Source organism: Oryzias latipes, chromosome 4, assembly GCF_053564925.1.
Source record: "Oryzias latipes strain Hd-rR chromosome 4, Olatipes_Hd-rR_3.1".
NCBI lineage: Eukaryota > Metazoa > Chordata > Actinopteri > Beloniformes > Adrianichthyidae > Oryzias > Oryzias latipes.
In genome coordinates, this window is record NC_136240.1 from 5,979,186 (window position 1) to 5,999,768 (window position 20,583).

The window sequence follows — 20,583 nt, forward strand, 5'->3', positions numbered from 1 at the left end:
AACTTCTCTTAAACAAAAACCCAATTTCCTTCTTAGTAACGGGTCCATAAACCCTAAAAGCACTTATATTAAATGAATTCATCTACAAAACTACAAAAATAGACGTTTATTTTTTATCTTAAGAGTTGTCAACAGAATAAAGAAAAAAAGCCCAAAGCATTCTGTCAAACAGAAAGAGATCTGTGAACTACATAAACAATACAGAACATAGCATGGGGGACAGATCATAAAACACTAAGTTAGTAAATAACCATGCGAATCATCCACAACACTTTAGACATACCGGATCGGTCGAGGCCCGGGTTAACAACGACCGCCACCGATGCTGTTAACCTACAGGGTGTCGGTGGAAATTTGACTACTGTTGGTCGAAGAAAGAGGGGAGGCAGAAGGGTCCGTGGCCAGAGAGAGAAGGGAAAAGGCAGGAACATAGGTTTGAGAATAGGGACTCTTAACGTTGGCACAATGACAGGGAAAGGCAGAGAGCTGGCAGACATGATGGAGAGAAGGAAGGTAGATGTACTGTGTGTGCAGGAGACAAGGTGGAAGGGCAGCAAGGCACGTAGTATTGGAGGAGGATACAAACTGTTCTATCATGGTGTTGATAGGAAGAGAAACGGGGTAGGAGTGATTCTGAAGGGGGAGTTTGTAAACAGTGTTCTAGAGGTGAAAAGAGTCTCAGACAGGATGATGAGCCTAAAGTTAGAAATTGAAGGGGTGATGGTGAATGTAGTCAGTGGGTATGCGCCACAGGTTGGCTGTGAGTTAGAAGTGAAGGAGAGATTCTGGAGTGAGTTGGATGAGGTCATAGAGAGTTTTCCCAGAGGAGAGAGAGTTGTTATTGGAGCAGACTTTAATGGCCATGTTGGTGAGGGCAATAGAGGTGATGAGGAGGTGATGGGCAGGTTTGGTGTGAAGGAAAGGAATCTGGAGGGACAGATGGTGGTGGACTTTGCGAAGAGGATGGAAATGGCTGTAGTCAACACTTACTTCCAGAAGAGAGAGGAACATAGAGTGACATACAGAAGTGGAGGTAGGAGTACTCAGGTGGACTACATCCTATGTAGACGAGGTCATTTGAGAGAGGTTAATGACTGCAAAGTGGCGGTAGGAGAGAGTGTAGCCAGACAGCACCGCATGGTGGTGTGTAAGATGACTCTGGAGGTCAGGAAGAAGAAGAGAGGGAAAACAGAAAAGAAGACCAAGTGGTGGAAGCTACAGAATGAAGAAACTTGTGAGGAATTTAGGCAGAAGTTGAGACAGGTTCTGGGTGGTCAGGATGAGCTTCCAGATGACTGGGAAACTACAGCAGAGATTATCAGGGAAACAGGTAGGAAGGTGCTAGGTGTGTCATCTGGAAAGAGGAAAGATGGTAAAGACACTTGGTGGTGGAATGAGGAAGTACAGGAATGCGTCCAGAGGAAGAGGTTGGCTAAAAGGAAGTGGGATGTAGAAAGGACTGAGGAAGGTAGACAGGAGTACAAGGAAGCGCAGCGTAGAGTGAAAAGAGAGGTGGCAAAGGCCAAACAGAAAGCTTACGATGAGCTATATGACAGGTTAGACACAAAGGAAGGAGAAAAGGACTTGTTCAGGCTAGCCAGACAGAGAGACAGAGATGGGAAGGACGTGCAACAGATAAGGGTGATTAAGGACAGAGATGGAAAGGTGCTAACAACCCAGGAGAGTGTACAGAAAAGATGGAAGGAGTATTTTGAGGAGCTGATGAACGTGGAAAATGACAGGGAAAGAAGGGAGGAAGATGTGGTTGTTGTGGAGCAGGAAGTAGCAGAGATTGGAAAGGAGGAGGTTAGGAAGGCTCTGAAAAGGATGAAGAGCGGAAAGGCCGTTGGTCCTGATGACCTACCTGTGGAGGTATGGAAGTGCCTAGGAGAGACAGCAGTGGCATTTCTAACAAGGTTGTTCAATAGGATTTTAGAGAGTGAGAAGATGCCTGAGGAATGGAGGAGAAGCGTTCTGGTTCCGATCTTTAAGAACAAGGGTGACACGCAGAACTGCAGCAACTATAGAGGAATAAAGTTGATGAGCCACACAATGAAGCTGTGGGAAAGAGTAGTGGAAGCCAGGCTTAGGAAGAAGGTGGAGATCTGTGAGCAGCAGTATGGTTTCATGCCCCGTAAGAGCACCACTGATGCCATTTTTGCTTTGAGAATGTTGATGGAAAAGTACAGAGAAGGTCAGAAGGAGCTGCATTGTGTGTTCGTAGATTTAGAGAAGGCGTATGACAGGGTGCCGAGGGAGGAGCTGTGGTACTGTATGAGGTCGTCTGGAGTGGCAGAGAAGTATGTCAGAGTAGTTCAGGACATGTATGAGAGAAGTATGACGGTGGTGAGATGTGCTGTAGGTCAGACAGAGGAGTTCAAGGTGGAGGTGGGACTACACCAAGGATCAGCTTTGAGTCCTTTTTTGTTTGCTATGCTGATGGACAGGCTGACAGACGAGGTAAGACAGGAATCTCCCTGGACAATGATGTTTGCGGATGACATTGTAATTTGCAGTGAGAGTAGAGAGCAGGTGGAGGAACAGCTAGAGAGGTGGCGGTTTGCTCTGGAAAGAAGAGGCATGAAGGTCAGTCGTAGTAAGACAGAATACATGTGTCTGAACGAGAGGGATCAAGGTAGAAGCGTTAGGTTACAGGGGGCTGAGGTGAAGAAGGTGCAGGAGTTTAAGTACTTGGGGTCAACAGTTCAGTGTGATGGGGAGTGTGGAAAAGAGGTGAAGAGGCGAGTGCAGGCAGGTTGGAGCGGGTGGAGGAAAGTGTCAGGAGTGTTGTGTGACAGAAGAGTGTCAGCAAGACTCAAAGGAAAGGTGTACAAGACAGTGGTGAGACCAGCTCTGCTCTATGGGTTAGAGACGGTAGCAGTGAGACAGAGACAAGAGGCTGAGATGGAGGTAGCGGAGATGAAGATGTTGAGGTTCTCCTTAGGAGTGACCAGGTTAGACAGGATAAGGAACGAGTACATCAGAGGGACGGCTCATGTTGCCTGTGTTAGCGACAAAGTCAGAGAAGCCAGACTGAGATGGTTTGGACATGTTCAGAGGAGGGATAGTGGATATATTGGTAGAAGGATGTTGGAGATGGAGCTGCCTGGCAGGAGGGCAAGAGGACGGCCAAAGAGGAGATATATGGATGTCTTAACAGAGGACATGAAGTTGGCTAATGTTAGGGTAGAAGATGTTCATGATAGAGTGAGGTGGAAAAGGATGATTCGCTGTGGCGACCCCTGATGGGAAAAGCCGAAAGAGAAAGAAGAGTAAATAATAGTACATAATACTTTAGCATAGAATTACTTTAATGTGTTAAATTCTGCAGGAAAAGACACAGACTAGCTGGACAGCTGCTTATAGTAGATAGTCATGTTCAGCTGACAGCACAGAGCCGAGGTTCAGCACCGCGGGTTCTTCTGGGACCGCCTCCATCCCCAAATGCTTTTCCTTACCAACCAGCTGACCGAAACCAGTTTCAGCGGACCCTGTTGGGTTTGAAGTGCGTAGAGGTCCTCCTTCGTCCAGGTTTGACGACTGTTGCTTGGAAATAAAGTCCGACTGGAAAAGAGATTGAATGTGCTTCAGGAAGTGGTCTCCCTCACTGTCTGGCAGCGGCTCCAAATGCCTCGCCAAGGATGCCAGCATCTATAAACAGAGCAAGTTCAGTAAAAACAGTAACAAACAAAAGTCTAAATCTGACATTTAAAGACCCACTCCAATGAAAAAGGTTTTTTTAGACGTTCTTCTGACATTTTTCTGATGATGGAAGAACACATAAAAGAAAATTAAGATTAGATTTGTGTTCCTGAGTATTTCTTTATTCAAATCGTTGTGAATCAGGAGCAGCTGAAAAAGCCTGCAGCAGTGACATAGGCGCCATAATCAGCAGGCCAAAGTCTCCCTGCTCTGCTCCATTCTGATCATCCACTTACAGACAAATAGATCCATGAACTTTATTTGTTTTCCCTGTCTGAGCTGTAATCTGGATCTAAACGGTACGGCTGAATAGCTCCATCGTTGCTCACCATTTCTGATGCACCGCTAATGCTAGTTTAGGGTTGTGAGGGGCTGTAAGCTAGCAGGAGAGAGTGTAAACAAAGGGATGATGGGGAAGGACGGTAGGCTCACTCCATGCCAACCATCCCCCCTCCAACTGAGAGGCAAATTTCTCATAAACTCCTGCCGCTCTGCAGAAACTATGTTCTGGAAAACAACACAGGTTTTTGATTTTTGTCTAAAAATGGCATAAATTTAATGAAAGGACTACTGGGAAGACTTTACCAATAGATCAAAAGAAGATCAGAGTGGGACTTTAAAGCCAATGAGACGTGCAAGCTCAGGATAGATGGATCATCTCACCTTCTCAAAACAGGTGAGCTGGGACTCCTCCTGGAATAATCTGTCCATCTCTATGCCCCTGGAGATGCACAGGGCTGTTTTTAGTCTGCCAGACTCTGTTCAATAACCCATAAAGATCTGACTGCTTTCCCAACATGGCCTGAACACCAGCATAACACTCACCCGGGAGGTCGAACGTACTTCTGAAAGATCCACTCAGCCCTCTTCATGGTCTGCTCCCAGTCTGGAATGTGGTTTGATGACAGGAAGTTGAACCTGTAGGGCATCTCTGCAGAGGAGCAGACACACAGGATCCTCAAAACAAACCCCTCACCGCAATGCTCAAGGTCATGTGTATTTTTTTCCACCAACTCTTCCTAAGTTCAGAACCTCGTGTGATTGTGACAGTTTTTACATACTCTGGGGGCTTGACGAGTCGTGGCTTTCTTTTACCAACAAACAGGTGATTTGGGAGTGAGGGGACCGATTGGCTGGGTCATATGGGCTCACTATCATCCCGATGAAAGGAGCCCCCCCACGTGAGAAATAGCTCTGGACCAATGAAAAAACAGAGACTCAGACCACGTGTCCATCTAAAGAGACTCCTACACGAAGTCCAGTTGTACCTGAAACTGGTCCTGTGTACTGATGTCCCGCACTGACGGGTTTGGGTGGAAGGAGGGGTGTGAGTGGTACCAGCCCACCACACTGAGGCCAAGAGACAAGAGCGCATCACAAGCCTGAGTCTGAGACACGGGGTCCATCTCACACTGCATCCCTGTGCTCACACTGTTGCATGGCTCTGCTGCACACACCTACAAGCAAAAGTCTGTCAGGTTTCTGAAAGTTAAAAAAAACCAAAACACTTTTTGTAGTTTCCAAACTTTCCAACTTCTCCCACCTTCAATATTTTTGCATCCATATCAAAACGTCCACCCAGCAGACCTATCACTTCCCCTGTGGAGACATGGGCGTGCTGCACAGGATCAGAGTACAGAGTCAGAGTTTCCCTTCACTGACTGCCGGCCGGCAGAACATGAGGTTCAGACGTACCATGTCCATGATAAGGAGAGTCTCTGCACACACCACCACCTGGAAGGGCTCCTGAAGAAAGACAAACGCTCAGATCTAATCTTTCATTGTTAACTTTGAAGAAGTGAAAGAAAAACAGATTCCACACGCTCTTTCCAGAAAATTCAAACAAACCGACGTCCATAAAAGTAATACAGCCCTGCCTGAACTGAACACAGCAGAGCAACACAAGAAGTATTAACCACAACCTCATTAGTCCTCTACAATCACACACAAAGAACTAGAGCATTCATCTAGAGTTCATGCGTACATAAATATTTCAAGTCATACTTTCTAAATGAGAGCAAGCAAACTTTTGAAAGTATTGCTCCATCAGAAGGAAAAGACAGCAGGTTACTGACCGGTGTGTCCTCGTCAAAAGATCTGCATGGAATCAGCTGGAACGGGTCAGAAGGCCTCCTGGAACGAGTCACATTTACTCGTTACTGTCTGTGTCATTCAACAACATACAACCAATTCTTGATAAAAAGATGGCATTTCTTTGATCAGTGGAGACGGTTCGTGCCATATTTAAGACTTTATATTTGGCCAGAAATGTATTTAATGGTCAAACTGCAGTTAAAGAAATGTTTGTTTTTATCTGAAAGATCTAGCTCTCAGGGACTAACGGCTTTCCTGCATGTTGCTTTGACATCTCCCTGGAAATGTGGAACAAATGATTCATGCTTTCTCTGTACTGGATATCTGAAACTGGCCGTAGCTCCGCTTCTTAAACCTCAGGATTTTCAGAGACTCGCGTTGGCACCTGAAAAACCCTCCATTAAGATTGAAGTTTAGATTGAAGTTGTGAAATGTCAGATGCAGTGGTTATCTACAGAACGTCACAGTGGCTCTGAAATGACAACTATCAGACAAAACTTGTTTCCCCCCTTGCCCTCTCCACTTCACAGGTCTGAAACTCTGTGAGGTTTCAGCGTCACAGCACCTGCTGTGATTATGCTACTAACAACATTGGGGGGAGGGGGCCATGATCATTATTTTGGCAGAAATCATAGACTTTGTTGGGAGTGAAGCATTGAGGCACGGTGCGCACTCTCGATATCTGGACGTCTTGATGGGTTTGGGCCGTTTCTTCGTCTCCTCCTTCTGCTGAGCCAGTTCTTCAGCGCTGAGATGCTGACAAAACACAGAGTCAGCCAGAACCTTCATGCCAGCTCAGAACAGTGTCTGTGTGTGCACGTTTGTGTCCAAACCTCATATGTTTGTCCCTCACAGTCTTTAGCGTCACGCCAGTACCCCCACACGTCCCGCACACGCCTCTTCCTGGTCCGCTGCAACCGACTGAAAGTCAGCTCAAGAGCACAAGTCAGACGGGAACAGAACCTTTTGGGTTCACCAACCATGCTTTGTAATCGCTGAGCGAGCTGATAAGCTTCCAGCATGTCTCCTCCCTCTTTGACCCTTGAGCGGTCCACCATCTTTGGCCGGTTATAAACTGCTTGTTCTAAACAAGGAGGTGCCAGCGCAAACATCGAAACCGAGGGGAGACTACAGAGCACAAGAAAAAAAAGATATAAAAGCAACAGCTACCACAATGAAAGTTGATGGCTCCAATGAGCTCCAGGTAGGTGTGAATCCTCCCAATGCAGTTGACGTCTCCGCAGTTCTTCAGACCGGGGCGCACCGAAGTCTTGTTCAGATAATTGGGTTTGCTCCTCATCCTGACAAACAAACACATCAGCCATTAGTTGGGTTTTAGCTCTGAGGGGACAGAAGGAACCTCAGAGTGTTTGTGGTACCACTGGTCCAAAATGTAGTTCCTGATCTTTAAATATCTTTCAGGAGTTTTTGATGGTCGTCCCTCAAAGAATTCTGGGATGGCTTGTTTTTCTTCCTCAGTGATGGTTCCTGTGTCCATTTCTGCTTCCTGCTCTGGAGCCTTGAGCTCCTCCTCTTCCTCATCTCCATTCTCTTGCTCTTCTTCGTCTTTATGGACCTCATCAGCAGAGTCTGGGAATCATCGGTCAGAGGCACTGGTATTATTTAAAGGTTAAAGATCATGATGGTTGTTGACAAAGAAAAACAGAGATGGTAAATGTACCCATGCTCGCACGGCCATCTTTTTCCAGACTACCAGTCTGAGCGGCGGGGTCACGACCCTGAAGAACTGCTGTCACCGGTTTGAAGCCTGTTTGTGCCTGAGAGCTTTCTGGAAAGATTTGCTCATTCTCACTGATGTCTTCATTCGACCTTTTTTCTCCAGTTTCCTCAGCACAAACGCTTGAAGAGGAAGCCTCAGGATGTTGTGGACAAAGAGAACTCCCACAGGATTGGACTGTTGCATCACAAGTGCTTTCTGCCTCAGTCGGACCAGCTGTCTCTGGCTCCTGTGAGCTCTTTTCAGTTTGAATCTCCCTCTTCTTTTGCTCCTCTTGCCTCATCAATTCAGTTCTGGGATCAGCCTGTGTTTTGACATCTGTTGCTTCATCATCACTCAGATCATCAGTGATGTCTACGTCCTCATCGTCCGAAAGTCTTTCTATTCGGACAGCATTGGCCAGAATTGACACTTCACTTGGCAGAAGCTGAGGATGTAGCTGCAAGACAGGACCTGTAGAGGGAGCTGCAGATGTGGGGTCTGACTTTTTCTGGCAAAGAGTAAGTGATAAAAAAGGGATTCAGATTGCAGTGCATATGTGGACACACCTTGGAGCCAAAGGGGTAGTCTTACCTTTTGTTTAAAATAGTGTTTGGCATAACTTTTCACCTGAATAAGGGTACGACTGCCCACCAGCTTGGCAATTTTAGTCCACCTCTGACCAAATTGCGTCTAAAAAGTCCATCCCAACAAAGAGAGACATTTCTGAGGGTTTTTCTTCACATTACAACGTTGCACCTAAGCCTTCAAAAGTCAAGGGTGTTTAAACATTCATGAGAAAACAGCTATGCATGAATACAGATATACCACTAACTTTATACACAAGCACGTTCAAATATTCTAAATGCAAACGAATATCTGCTGCAGCAGCACAAGCCACTCATCAACCAAACAGCAGCACATCTTACCAATCCTTCCTCAAAGAGCTGCTTCTCCTCTTTAGACCAGCGGGATGAAAAGGTCGATGCTGAGCTCTTGGAGGGTGACCTGAGCATCAAACCGGAAGAAGCATTTATGATTGGCCACCAAATCAGAATTCCAGTGCACTGGAGGGAAATGAAAGCTGAAAGTGGACGGCACTTACTTCTTAACCTTTGGTTTCTTGTTAGCATTACTGTATAAAACATCCTTAGGGGTCCCTCTGCCTGTTAAATAATATCTTTAAAAAGGTATGGGAAAATGCTTTCTAACAAACACAGACACAAGAGTAAACAGCAAACATCTAACTAGATATATAGCATTAGCTATGAACTGTGAATTCTGTAAGCTAAATGAGGCTGCTGAAAACTGAAAACCCTAAAAATGAAAATGATGAAGCTAAAACCACCAAGGCTGAAAACGGCTGAGCTAAAAACAGCGGAGCTGAAAAGCCTAAAGCTGAAAATGCTAAAGCTGAAAACGCTGAAGCTGAGAACGCTGAAGCTAAAAAAGGCTGAAGCTGAAAACACTGAAACTAAAAACGCTGAAGCTGAGAACCCTAAAGCTGAAAAGGCTAAAGCTGAAAACCCCTATATTTGAAAACGCTAAAGCTAAAAACGCTGGAGCTACAAATGCTAAAGCTGAAAACACTAAATCTGAAAACACTCAAGCTGACAATGCCGAAGCTGAAAATGCTGAAGCTGAAAACGCTGAAGCTCAGAACTCTAAAGCTGAAAATGCTGAAGCTGAAAATGCTGAAGCTGAAAACGCTGAAGCTCAGAATTCTAAAGCTGTTACCTCTTGTTAAAATAAAATATGTCCAACACAAGAGGCCCTCAGCTCTCATCTGTTTGCCTAGCTGTTGGACAGGACAAGTTAAAAAAAAAAAAAAAAAAAAAAAAAAAAAAAAAGAATTCTAAAGCTGAAATGCTTAAGCTGAAAATGCTGAAGCTACATACGTTAAGCTCAACCTGACAACGCTGAAGCTGAGAACCCTAAAGCTGAAAAAGCTAAAGCTGAAAATCCCTATATTTGAAAACACTAAAGCTAAAAACGCTGGAGCTACAAATGCTAAAGCTAAAAAACCTAAATCTGAAAACACTCAAGCTGACAATGCCGAAGCTGAAAACGCTGAAGCTGAAAAAGCTGAAGCTCAGAATTCTAAAGCGGAAAATGCAGAAGCTGAAAATGTTGAAGCTACATACGTTAAGCTCAACCTGACAACGCTGAAGCTGAGAACCCTAAAGCTGAAAAAGCTAAAGAGGAAAACCCCTATATTTGAAAACGCTAAAGCTAAAAACGCTGGAGCTACAAATGCTAAAGCTAAAAACCCTAAATCTGAAAACACTCAAGCTGACAATGCTGAAGCTGAAAACGCTGAAGCTCAGAATTCTAAAGCTGAAATGCTGAAGCTGAAAATGCTGAAGCTACATACGTTAAGCTCAACCTGACAACGCTGAAGCTGAGAACCCTAAAGCTGAAAAAGCTAAAGCTGAAAATCCCTATATTTGAAAACACTAAAGCTAAAAACGCTGGAGCTACAAATGCTAAAGCTAAAAACCCTAAATCTGAAAACACTCAAGCTGACAATGCCGAAGCTGAAAACGCTAAAGCTGAAAAAGCTGAAGCTCAGAATTCTAAAGCGGAAAATGCTGAAGCTGAAAATGTTGAAGCTACATACGTTAAGCTCAACCTGACAACGCTGAAGCTGAGAACCCTAAAGCTGAAAAAGCTAAAGAGGAAAACCCCTATATTTGAAAACGCTAAAGCTAAAAACGCTGGAGCTACAAATGCTAAAGCTAAAAACCCTAAATCTGAAAACACTCAAGCTGACAATGCCGAAGCTGAAAACGCTGAAGCTGAAAACGCTGAAGCTCAGAACTCTAAAGCTGAAAATGCTGAAGCTGAAAACGCTGAAGCTCAGAATTCTAAAGCTGAAAATGCTGAAGCTGAAAATGCTGAAGTTACATACGTTAAGCTCAACCTGACAACGCTGAAGCTGAGAACCCTAAAGCTGAAAAAGCTAAAGCTGAAAACCCCTATATTTGAAAATTCTAAAGCTAAAAACGCTGGAGCTACAAATGCTAAAGCTGAAAACCCTAAATCTGAAAACACTCAAGCTGACAATACCGAGGCTGAAAATGCTGAAGCTGAAAACGCTGAAGCTCAGAATTCTAAAGCTGAAATGCTGAAGCTGAAAATGCTGAAGCTACATACGTTAAGCTCAACCTGACAACGCTGAAGCTGAGAACCCTAAAGCTGAAAAAGCTCAAGCTGAAAATCCCTATATTTGAAAACGCTAAAGCTAAAAACGCTGGAGCTACAAATGCTAAAGCTAAAAAACCTAAATCTGAAAACACTCAAGCTGACAATGCCGAAGCTGAAAATGCTGAAGCTGAAAACGCTGAAGCTCAGAACTCTAAAGCTGAAAATGCTGAAGCTGAAAACGCTGAAGCTCAGAATTCTAAAGCTGAAAATGCTGAAGCTGAAAATGCTGAAGTTACATACGTTAAGCTCAACCTGACAACGCTGAAGCTGAGAACCCTAAAGCTGAAAAAGCTAAAGCTGAAAACCCCTATATTTAAAATTCTAAAGCTAAAAACGCTGAAGCTACAAATGCTAAAGCTGAAAACCCTAAATCTGAAAACACTCAAGCTGACAATACCGAGGCTGAAAATGCTGAAGCTGAAAACGCTGAAGCTCAGAATTCTAAAGCTGAAATGCTGAAGCTGAAAATGCTGAAGCTACATACGTTAAGCTCAACCTGACAACGCTGAAGCTGAGAACCCTAAAGCTGAAAAAGCTCAAGCTGAAAATCCCTATATTTGAAAACGCTAAAGCTAAAAACGCTGGAGCTACAAATGCTAAAGCTAAAAAACCTAAATCTGAAAACACTCAAGCTGACAATGCCGAAGCTGAAAATGCTGAAGCTGAAAACGCTGAAGCTCAGAACTCTAAAGCTGAAAATGCTGAAGCTGAAAACGCTGAAGCTCAGAATTCTAAAGCTGAAAATGCTGAAGTTACATACGTTAAGCTCAACCTGACAACGCTGAAGCTGAGAACCCTAAAGCTGAAAAAGCTAAAGCTGAAAACCCCTATATTTGAAAATTCTAAAGCTAAAAACGCTGGAGCTACAAATGCTAAAGCTGAAAACCCTAAATCTGAAAACACTCAAGCTGACAATACCGAGGCTGAAAATGCTGAAGCTGAAATCGCTGAAGCTCAGAATTCTAAAGCTGAAATGCTGAAGCTGAAAATGCTGAAGCTACATACGTTAAGCTCAACCTGACAACGCTGAAGCTGAGAACCCTAAAGCTGAAAAAGCTCAAGCTGAAAATCCCTATATTTGAAAACGCTAAAGCTAAAAACGCTGGAGCTACAAATGCTAAAGCTAAAAAACCTAAATCTGAAAACACTCAAGCTGACAATGCCGAAGCTGAAAATGCTGAAGCTGAAAACGCTGAAGCTCAGAACTCTAAAGCTGAAAATGCTGAAGCTGAAAATGCTGAAGCTGAAAATCAAGAAGCTGAAAACGCTGAAGCTCAGAATTCTAAAGCTGAAAACGCTGAAGCTCAGAATTCTAAAGCTGAAATGCTGAAGCTGAAAATGCTGAAGCTACATACGTTAAGCTCAACCTGACAACGCTGAAGCTGAGAACCCTAAAGCTGAAAAAGCTAAAGCTGAAAATCCCTATATTTGAAAACACTAAAGCTAAAAACGCTGGAGCTACGAATGCTAAAGCTAAAAAACCTAAATCTGAAAACACTCAAGCTGACAATGCCGAAGCTGAAAACGCTGAAGCTGAAAACGCTGAAGCTCAGAATTCTAAAGCTGAAAATGCTGAAGCTGAAAATGCTGAAGTTACATACGTTAAGCTCAACCTGACAACGCTGAAGCTGAGAACCCTAAAGCTGAAAAAGCTAAAGCTGAAAACCCCTATATTTGAAAATGCTAAAGCTAAAAACGCTGGAGCTACAAATGCTAAAGCTGAAAACCCTAAATCTGAAAACACTCAACCTGACAACGCTGAAGCTGAGAACCCTAAAGCTGAAAAAGCTAAAGCTGAAAATCCCTATATTTGAAAACGCTAAAGCTAAAAACGCTGGAGCTACAAATGCTAAAGCTAAAAAACCTAAATCTGAAAACACTCAAGCTGACAATGCCGAAGCTGAAAACGCTGAAGCTGAAAACGCTGAAGCTCAGAATTTTAAAGCTGAAAATGCTGAAGCTGAAAATGCTGAAGTTACATACGTTAAGCTCAACCTGACAACGCTGAAGCTGAGAACCCTAAAGCTGAAAAAGCTAAAGCTGAAAACCCCTATATTTGAAAATGCTAAAGCTAAAAACGCTGGAGCTACAAATGCTAAAGCTGAAAACCCTAAATCTGAAAACACTCAAGCTGACAATGCCGAAGCTGAAAACGCTGAAGCTGAAAAAGCTGAAGCTCAGAATTCTAAAGCGGAAAATGCTGAAGCTGAAAATGTTGAAGTTACATACGTTAAGCTCAACCTGACAACGCTGAAGCTGAGAACCCTAAAGCTGAAAAAGCTAAAGCTGAAAACCCCTATATTTGAAAATTCTAAAGCTAAAAACGCTGAAGCTACAAATGCTAAAGCTGAAAACCCTAAATCTGAAAACACTCAAGCTGACAATACCGAGGCTGAAAATGCTGAAGCTGAAAACGCTGAAGCTCAGAATTCTAAAGCTGAAATGCTGAAGCTGAAAATGCTGAAGCTACATACGTTAAGCTCAACCTGACAACGCTGAAGCTGAGAACCCTAAAGCTGAAAAAGCTCAAGCTGAAAATCCCTATATTTGAAAACGCTAAAGCTAAAAACGCTGGAGCTACAAATGCTAAAGCTAAAAAACCTAAATCTGAAAACACTCAAGCTGACAATGCCGAAGCTGAAAATGCTGAAGCTGAAAACGCTGAAGCTCAGAACTCTAAAGCTGAAAAAGCTAAAGCTGAAAACCCCTATATTTGAAAACGCTAAAGCTAAAAACGCTGGAGCTACAAATGCTAAAGCTGAAAACACTAAATCTGAAAACACTCAAGCTGACAATGCCGAAGCTGAAAATGCTGAAGCTGAAAACGCTGAAGCTCAGAACTCTAAAGCTGAAAATGCTGAAGCTGAAAATGCTGAAGCTGAAAACGCTGAAGCTCAGAATTCTAAAGCTGAAATGCTGAAGCTGAAAATGCTGAAGCTACATACGTTAAGCTCAACCTGACAACGCTGAAGCTGAGAACCCTAAAGCTGAAAAAGCTAAAGCTGAAAATCCCTATATTTGAAAACACTAAAGCTAAAAACGCTGGAGCTACGAATGCTAAAGCTAAAAAACCTAAATCTGAAAACACTCAAGCTGACAATGCCGAAGCTGAAAACGCTGAAGCTGAAAAAGCTGAAGCTCAGAATTCTAAAGCGGAAAATGCTGAAGCTGAAAATGTTGAAGCTACATACGTTAAGCTCAACCTGACAACGCTGAAGCTGAGAACCCTAAAGCTGAAAAAGCTAAAGAGGAAAACCCCTATATTTGAAAACGCTAAAGCTAAAAACGCTGGAGCTACAAATGCTAAAGCTAAAAACCCTAAATCTGAAAACACTCAAGCTGACAATGCCGAAGCTGAAAACGCTGAAGCTTAAAACGCTGAAGCTCAGAACTCTAAAGCTGAAAATGCTGAAGCTGAAAACGCTGAAGCTCAGAACTCTAAAGCTGAAAATGCTGAAGCTGAAAATGCTGAAGCTGAAAATGCTGAAGCTGAAAACGCTGAAGCTCAGAATTCTAAAGCTGAAAACGCTGAAGCTCAGAATTCTAAAGCTGAAATGCTGAAGCTGAAAATGCTGAAGCTACATACGTTAAGCTCAACCTGACAACGCTGAATCTGAGAACCCTAAAGCTGAAAAAGCTAAAGAGGAAAACCCCTATATTTGAAAACGCTAAAGCTAAAAACGCTGGAGCTACAAATGCTAAAGCTAAAAACCCTAAATCTGAAAACACTCAAGCTGACAATGCCGAAGCTGAAAACGCTGAAGCTGAAAACGCTGAAGCTCAGAACTCTAAAGCTGAAAAAGCTAAAGCTGAAAACCCCTATATTTGAAAACGCTAAAGCTAAAAACGCTGGAGCTACAAATGCTAAAGCTGAAAACACTAAATCTGAAAACACTCAAGCTGACAATGCCGAAGCTGAAAATGCTGAAGCTGAAAACGCTGAAGCTCAGAACTCTAAAGCTGAAAATGCTGAAGCTGAAAATGCTGAAGCTGAAAACGCTGAAGCTCAGAATTCTAAAGCTGAAATGCTGAAGCTGAAAATGCTGAAGCTACATACGTTAAGCTCAACCTGACAACGCTGAAGCTGAGAACCCTAAAGCTGAAAAAGCTAAAGCTGAAAATCCTTATATTTGAAAACACTAAAGCTAAAAACGCTGGAGCTACGAATGCTAAAGCTAAAAAACCTAAATCTGAAAACACTCAAGCTGACAATGCCGAAGCTGAAAACGCTGAAGCTGAAAACGCTGAAGCTCAGAATTCTAAAGCTGAAAATGCTGAAGCTGAAAATGCTGAAGTTACATACGTTAAGCTCAACCTGACAACGCTGAAGCTGAGAACCCTAAAGCTGAAAAAGCTAAAGCTGAAAACCCCTATATTTGAAAATGCTAAAGCTAAAAACGCTGGAGCTACAAATGCTAAAGCTGAAAACCCTAAATCTGAAAACACTCAAGCTGACAATGCCGAAGCTGAAAACGCTGAAGCTGAAAAAGCTGAAGCTCAGAATTCTAAAGCGGAAAATGCTGAAGCTGAAAATGTTGAAGTTACATACGTTAAGCTCAACCTGACAACGCTGAAGCTGAGAACCCTAAAGCTGAAAAAGCTAAAGCTGAAAACCCCTATATTTGAAAATTCTAAAGCTAAAAACGATGAAGCTACAAATGCTAAAGCTGAAAACCCTAAATCTGAAAACACTCAAGCTGACAATACCGAGGCTGAAAATGCTGAAGCTGAAAACGCTGAAGCTCAGAATTCTAAAGCTGAAATGCTGAAGCTGAAAATGCTGAAGCTACATACGTTAAGCTCAACCTGACAACGCTGAAGCTGAGAACCCTAAAGCTGAAAAAGCTCAAGCTGAAAATCCCTATATTTGAAAACGCTAAAGCTAAAAACGCTGGAGCTACAAATGCTAAAGCTAAAAAACCTAAATCTGAAAACACTCAAGCTGACAATGCCGAAGCTGAAAATGCTGAAGCTGAAAACGCTGAAGCTCAGAACTCTAAAGCTGAAAAAGCTAAAGCTGAAAACCCCTATATTTGAAAACGCTAAAGCTAAAAACGCTGGAGCTACAAATGCTAAAGCTGAAAACACTAAATCTGAAAACACTCAAGCTGACAATGCCGAAGCTGAAAATGCTGAAGCTGAAAACGCTGAAGCTCAGAACTCTAAAGCTGAAAATGCTGAAGCTGAAAATGCTGAAGCTGAAAACGCTGAAGCTCAGAATTCTAAAGCTGAAATGCTGAAGCTGAAAATGCTGAAGCTACATACGTTAAGCTCAACCTGACAACGCTGAAGCTGAGAACCCTAAAGCTGAAAAAGCTAAAGCTGAAAATCCCTATATTTGAAAACACTAAAGCTAAAAACGCTGGAGCTACGAATGCTAAAGCTAAAAAACCTAAATCTGAAAACACTCAAGCTGACAATGCCGAAGCTGAAAACGCTGAAGCTGAAAAAGCTGAAGCTCAGAATTCTAAAGCGGAAAATGCTGAAGCTGAAAATGTTGAAGCTACATACGTTAAGCTCAACCTGACAACGCTGAAGCTGAGAACCCTAAAGCTGAAAAAGCTAAAGAGGAAAACCCCTATATTTGAAAACGCTAAAGCTAAAAACGCTGGAGCTACAAATGCTAAAGCTAAAAACCCTAAATCTGAAAACACTCAAGCTGACAATGCCGAAGCTGAAAACGCTGAAGCTTAAAACGCTGAAGCTCAGAACTCTAAAGCTGAAAATGCTGAAGCTGAAAACGCTGAAGCTCAGAATTCTAAAGCTGAAAATGCTGAAGCTGAAAATGCTGAAGTTACATACGTTAAGCTCAACCTGACAACGCTGAAGCTGAGAACCCTAAAGCTGAAAAAGCTAAAGCTGAAAACCCCTATATTTGAAAATTCTAAAGCTAAAAACGCTGGAGCTACAAATGCTAAAGCTGAAAACCCTACATCTGAAAACACTCAAGCTGACAATACCGAGGCTGAAAATGCTGAAGCTGAAAACGCTGAAGCTCAGAATTCTAAAGCTGAAATGCTGAAGCTGAAAATGCTGAAGCTACATACGTTAAGCTCAACCTGACAACGCTGAAGCTGAGAACCCTAAAGCTGAAAAAGCTCAAGCTGAAAATCCCTATATTTGAAAACGCTAAAGCTATAAACGCTGGAGCTACAAATGCTAAAGCTAAAAAACCTAAATCTGAAAACACTCAAGCTGACAATGCCGAAGCTGAAAATGCTGAAGCTGAAAACGCTGAAGCTCAGAACTCTAAAGCTGAAAATGCTGAAGCTGAAAATGCTGAAGCTGAAAATGCTGAAGCTGAAAACGCTGAAGCTCAGAATTCTAAAGCTGAAAACGCTGAAGCTCAGAATTCTAAAGCTGAAATGCTGAAGCTGAAAATGCTGAAGCTACATACGTTAAGCTCAACCTGACAACGCTGAATCTGAGAACCCTAAAGCTGAAAAAGCTAAAGAGGAAAACCCCTATATTTGAAAACGCTAAAGCTAAAAACGCTGGAGCTACAAATGCTAAAGCTAAAAACCCTAAATCTGAAAACACTCAAGCTGACAATGCCGAAGCTGAAAACGCTGAAGCTGAAAACGCTGAAGCTCAGAACTCTAAAGCTGAAAATGCTGAAGCTGAAAATGCTGAAGTTACATACGTTAAGCTCAACCTGACAACGCTGAAGCTGAGAACCCTAAAGCTGAAAAAGCTAAAGCTGAAAATCCCTATATTTGAAAACGCTAAAGCTAAAAACGCTGGAGCTACAAATGCTAAAGCTAAAAAACCTAAATCTGAAAACACTCAAGCTGACAATGCCGAAGCTGAAAACGCTGAAGCTGAAAACGCTGAAGCTCAGAACTCTAAAGCTGAAAATGCTGAAGCTGAAAACGCTGAAGCTCAGAATTCTAAAGCTGAAAATTCTGAAGCTGAATACATTAAGCTGAAAACGCTGAACCTGACAACACCAAAGTTTAAAACGCTCAAGCTAAAAACACTGAAGCTGAAAATTCTACAGCTGAAAACGCTGAAGCTGAAAATGCTGAAGCTGAAAACACTGAAGCTCAAAATTCTAAAGCTGAAAATGCTGAAGCTGAAAATGCTGAAGCTCAAAATTCTAAAGCTGAAAATGCTGAAGCTGAAAATGCTGAAGCTACATACGTTAAGCTCAACCTGACAACGCCAAAGCTGAAAACGCTGAAGCTGAAAATGCTGAAGCTGAATACATTAAGCTGAAAACGCTGAACCTGACAACGCCAAAGCTGAAAACGTTCAAGCTAAAAACACTGAAGCTGAGAACCCTAAAGCTGTAAACAGTGAAGCTAAAAACACTGAAGCTGAGAACCTTAAAGCTGAAAAAGCTAAAGCTGAAAACGCTGAAGCTGAAAACGCTGAAGCAGAGAACTTGAAAGCTGAAGACACTGAAGCTAAAAACTCTGAAGCTGAGAATCCTTAAGCTGAAAACCCTAAATCTGAAAACGCTAAAGCTAAAAACGCTGGAGGTACAAATGCTAAAGCTGAAAATTCTAAATCTGAAAATACTGAAGCTGAGAATGCTGAAGCTGACAACACTTAAACTAAAAACACTAATGCTGAAAATGTTACAGCTGAAAACGCTAAAGCTGAAAATGCTGATGCTGAAAACGTTCAGGGGTTCAACACAAGTGGATCCACACAGATGGAACCGGATTCACAACATTCACTTTAGCTAAAATGGAAATGAAGAAAGGAGTTTAAGACCCTTCATTTTACTGTCGAACTGTCAAAACTCCATCTGAGGTTGTACTCAAAGTAATGTGCAGTATTCTTTCAAAATGTATAGACATAAGCTTAATGGTCGGATTGGTGGTTTTTAACGTTTCAGAAGTTTAAGAGATCGAGATTCAAAAAGGAAAAATAAACATCGTCATCACTAAGAAAGACCTCCCATAACTTCATACCTCGGATAAAAATAATTCAGAATAATTTTGCAGAGCTGGTGGATTATTAATATACTAAACAATATTTAAAGACCCACTCCAATGAAGATTTTTTTCTCATGATGGAGGACGTATATAAAGAAAATTAAGATTAATACCATTTCTGGATATTTCTTTATTCAAATCATTGTGAGTCATGAGTAGATGAAAAAAAAGTTGTCTGTTGAAAAAGCTTGAAGCTGAAAACGCTAAAGCTAAAAACTACAATCAGTAAGCCATAAGCTTTGTCCTTCACTCCATTCTGATCATCCACTGGCAGACAAATAGATCCATCTTTATTTTTCCTTTTCTGAGCTGGAATCTGGATCTAAACTGTTCGGCTGTAAGCTCCAATATTGCTCGCCATTTTTGTTGAACTGGTAATGTTGGCTTTGAGGTGTGAGCGGCTGTAAGCTAGCGAGAGACAGTCCCGCCCACAACTCAGAGGTTCTGATGAACCCCTGCCCCTCTGCAGAAACTATGTCACAAAAAAACGACACAGGGTTTTTAATTTGGGGTAAAAATGGCCTAATCCTGACGACCACAGGAAACGCTTAGAAAACTGATCAGAAGATGATCAGACTGGGACTTTAACTGAACATCATTTGTAGCTACAGGTACAAACCACTTTGTAAGAATGTCAAATTCTGGGGGGGGGGGGGGGGGGGGGGGGTTGTCAAACGGATGTTGACCTAAACTTAAGTGATAATGAATGATGGTTGTTGATGGATCTTATTGGAGATAAAGACAAACATAAATGAAGAAACAATACTGTGTTGTATTTCCCCCTCAGAGGAACGGTGAGTTAAGGATACTGCTCCTCCAGCAGCATCTTCTGGATGGCAGCCCTGTTCTCTGGGCTGATGGAAGCGTCCGCCTGCCACGGCTGCAGCAGCACAAGTAAGAGTCAACACAGACACACACACACACACAGCAGGCTGGACATGACTGAACTTCATACCAGAATCCAGGAGCTGTCCTTCCCAGCGGGCTGGACGAGCGGCTCCGTGGTTAAACTTCCAGCGTCCGTCTGCCTGCAGCCACAACAACAAACCACACACCGGATGTTCCCATCGACTACAGTTCACACCAGCAGTAGATGTTGGTATTTATTAACAAGAGTAAACAAGCATCTTCACCTGATATTCACATCGAAATCACCCCCCTCGATGTCGATATCCACTTCGTCCTCCATGTTGTAAACAACAGAGGAGAGGCGCCTGAATGAAGGGAGCAGATTTACTTACAGCGACACCCGGTGGCCGGATGTATGGATTTTTTTAAAATTTTTTACAAGGCAAGAGTACTGTCCTTTTTCTTTTTCTTTTTCTTTTTTTTTTGAACACATAGTGTCGTTCTACGTGGGCCGGTTTAGCTTGTTCTGGTTTGCAGCGCCTTCCGTCCGTGAAACCAGGGTTCGATTCCGGGCCGCTCCCTGTTCCCTTCTCTGCTGCTGTGCCGGTCCCAAGCCCGGTTGGATTGAGAGGGTTGCGTCAGGAAGGGCATCCAGTGTAAAACATTGCCAAGTTAACCATGCAACTCATCCTCGAGGGAGGGTTGTTTCGTTGTGGCGACCCCTGATGGGAGAAGCCAAAAGTGAAAGAAGAAGACCTAATGTCATTCTAGCTCAGGGGTGGGCAAACTACGGCCCGCGGGCTGGATCCGGCCCGCCTCCATGTTCGGTCCGGCCCACTGAACAATATCAGAGACCCATGTTTTTATTTTTATCTGGCCACACAATCAAAACCTGCATAGAACATGACATTTTATTCCCCCTTCTGCAGTCTGTGCTCCAACCTGAAATCTGTCAAACAGAACAGAAGACAGTCTTTCCTTTCTACGTCGCAGTTCATCTTTCTCGGTTTAGCTCATTCTTTTAGATCAGTGTTTTTCAACCAGTGTGCCGTGGGAGATGGTCAGGTG

The 20,583-nt window shown here is 42.9% G+C and overlaps 1 protein-coding gene across 2 annotated transcripts; it reads right to left on the reverse strand.

Moving 5' to 3' along the window:
* Positions 1-91: 91 nt before the first annotated feature.
* Positions 92-19,942, reverse strand: mysm1 (Myb-like, SWIRM and MPN domains 1). 2 transcript variants are annotated; one of them, XM_078945632.1, is made up of 20 exons: positions 19,800-19,941; positions 19,622-19,694; positions 19,476-19,546; positions 8,619-8,693; positions 8,443-8,521; positions 8,108-8,206; positions 7,478-8,024; positions 7,176-7,386; positions 6,967-7,097; positions 6,777-6,880; positions 6,630-6,707; positions 6,470-6,552; positions 5,778-5,835; positions 5,398-5,448; positions 5,246-5,320; positions 4,971-5,159; positions 4,764-4,896; positions 4,528-4,633; positions 4,366-4,423; positions 92-3,651 (listed from the first exon to the last, which is right to left on the reverse strand). In XM_078945632.1, the coding sequence occupies exons 1-20, from the start codon at positions 19,853-19,855 to the stop codon at positions 3,361-3,363; spliced, it is 2,568 nt and encodes an 855-aa protein (XP_078801758.1). In that variant the 5' UTR covers positions 19,856-19,941; the 3' UTR covers positions 92-3,360. The 2 variants fall into 2 exon arrangements, with proteins under 2 accessions (XP_078801758.1, XP_078801757.1); XM_078945631.1 differs by having other exon boundaries at positions 6,630-6,880; positions 19,800-19,942.
* Between the last annotated feature and the right edge of the window lie 641 nt (positions 19,943-20,583).

What these genes read in the sequence shown, in the direction of transcription:
- mysm1 (XM_078945631.1), bottom strand. Translation starts at nt 19,855, where the DNA reads ATGGAGGACGAAGTGGATATCGACATCGAGGGGGGTGATTTCGATGTG. An exon ending in GTGAGGGACAAACATATGAG is followed by an intron (nt 6,553 to 6,629) that starts GTTTGGACACAA and finishes GTGTTTTGTCAG; the next exon opens with CATCTCAGCGCTGAAGAACT. An exon ending in CGACTCGTCAAGCCCCCAGA is followed by an intron (nt 4,634 to 4,763) that starts GTATGTAAAAAC and finishes GCTCCTCTGCAG; the next exon opens with AGATGCCCTACAGGTTCAAC.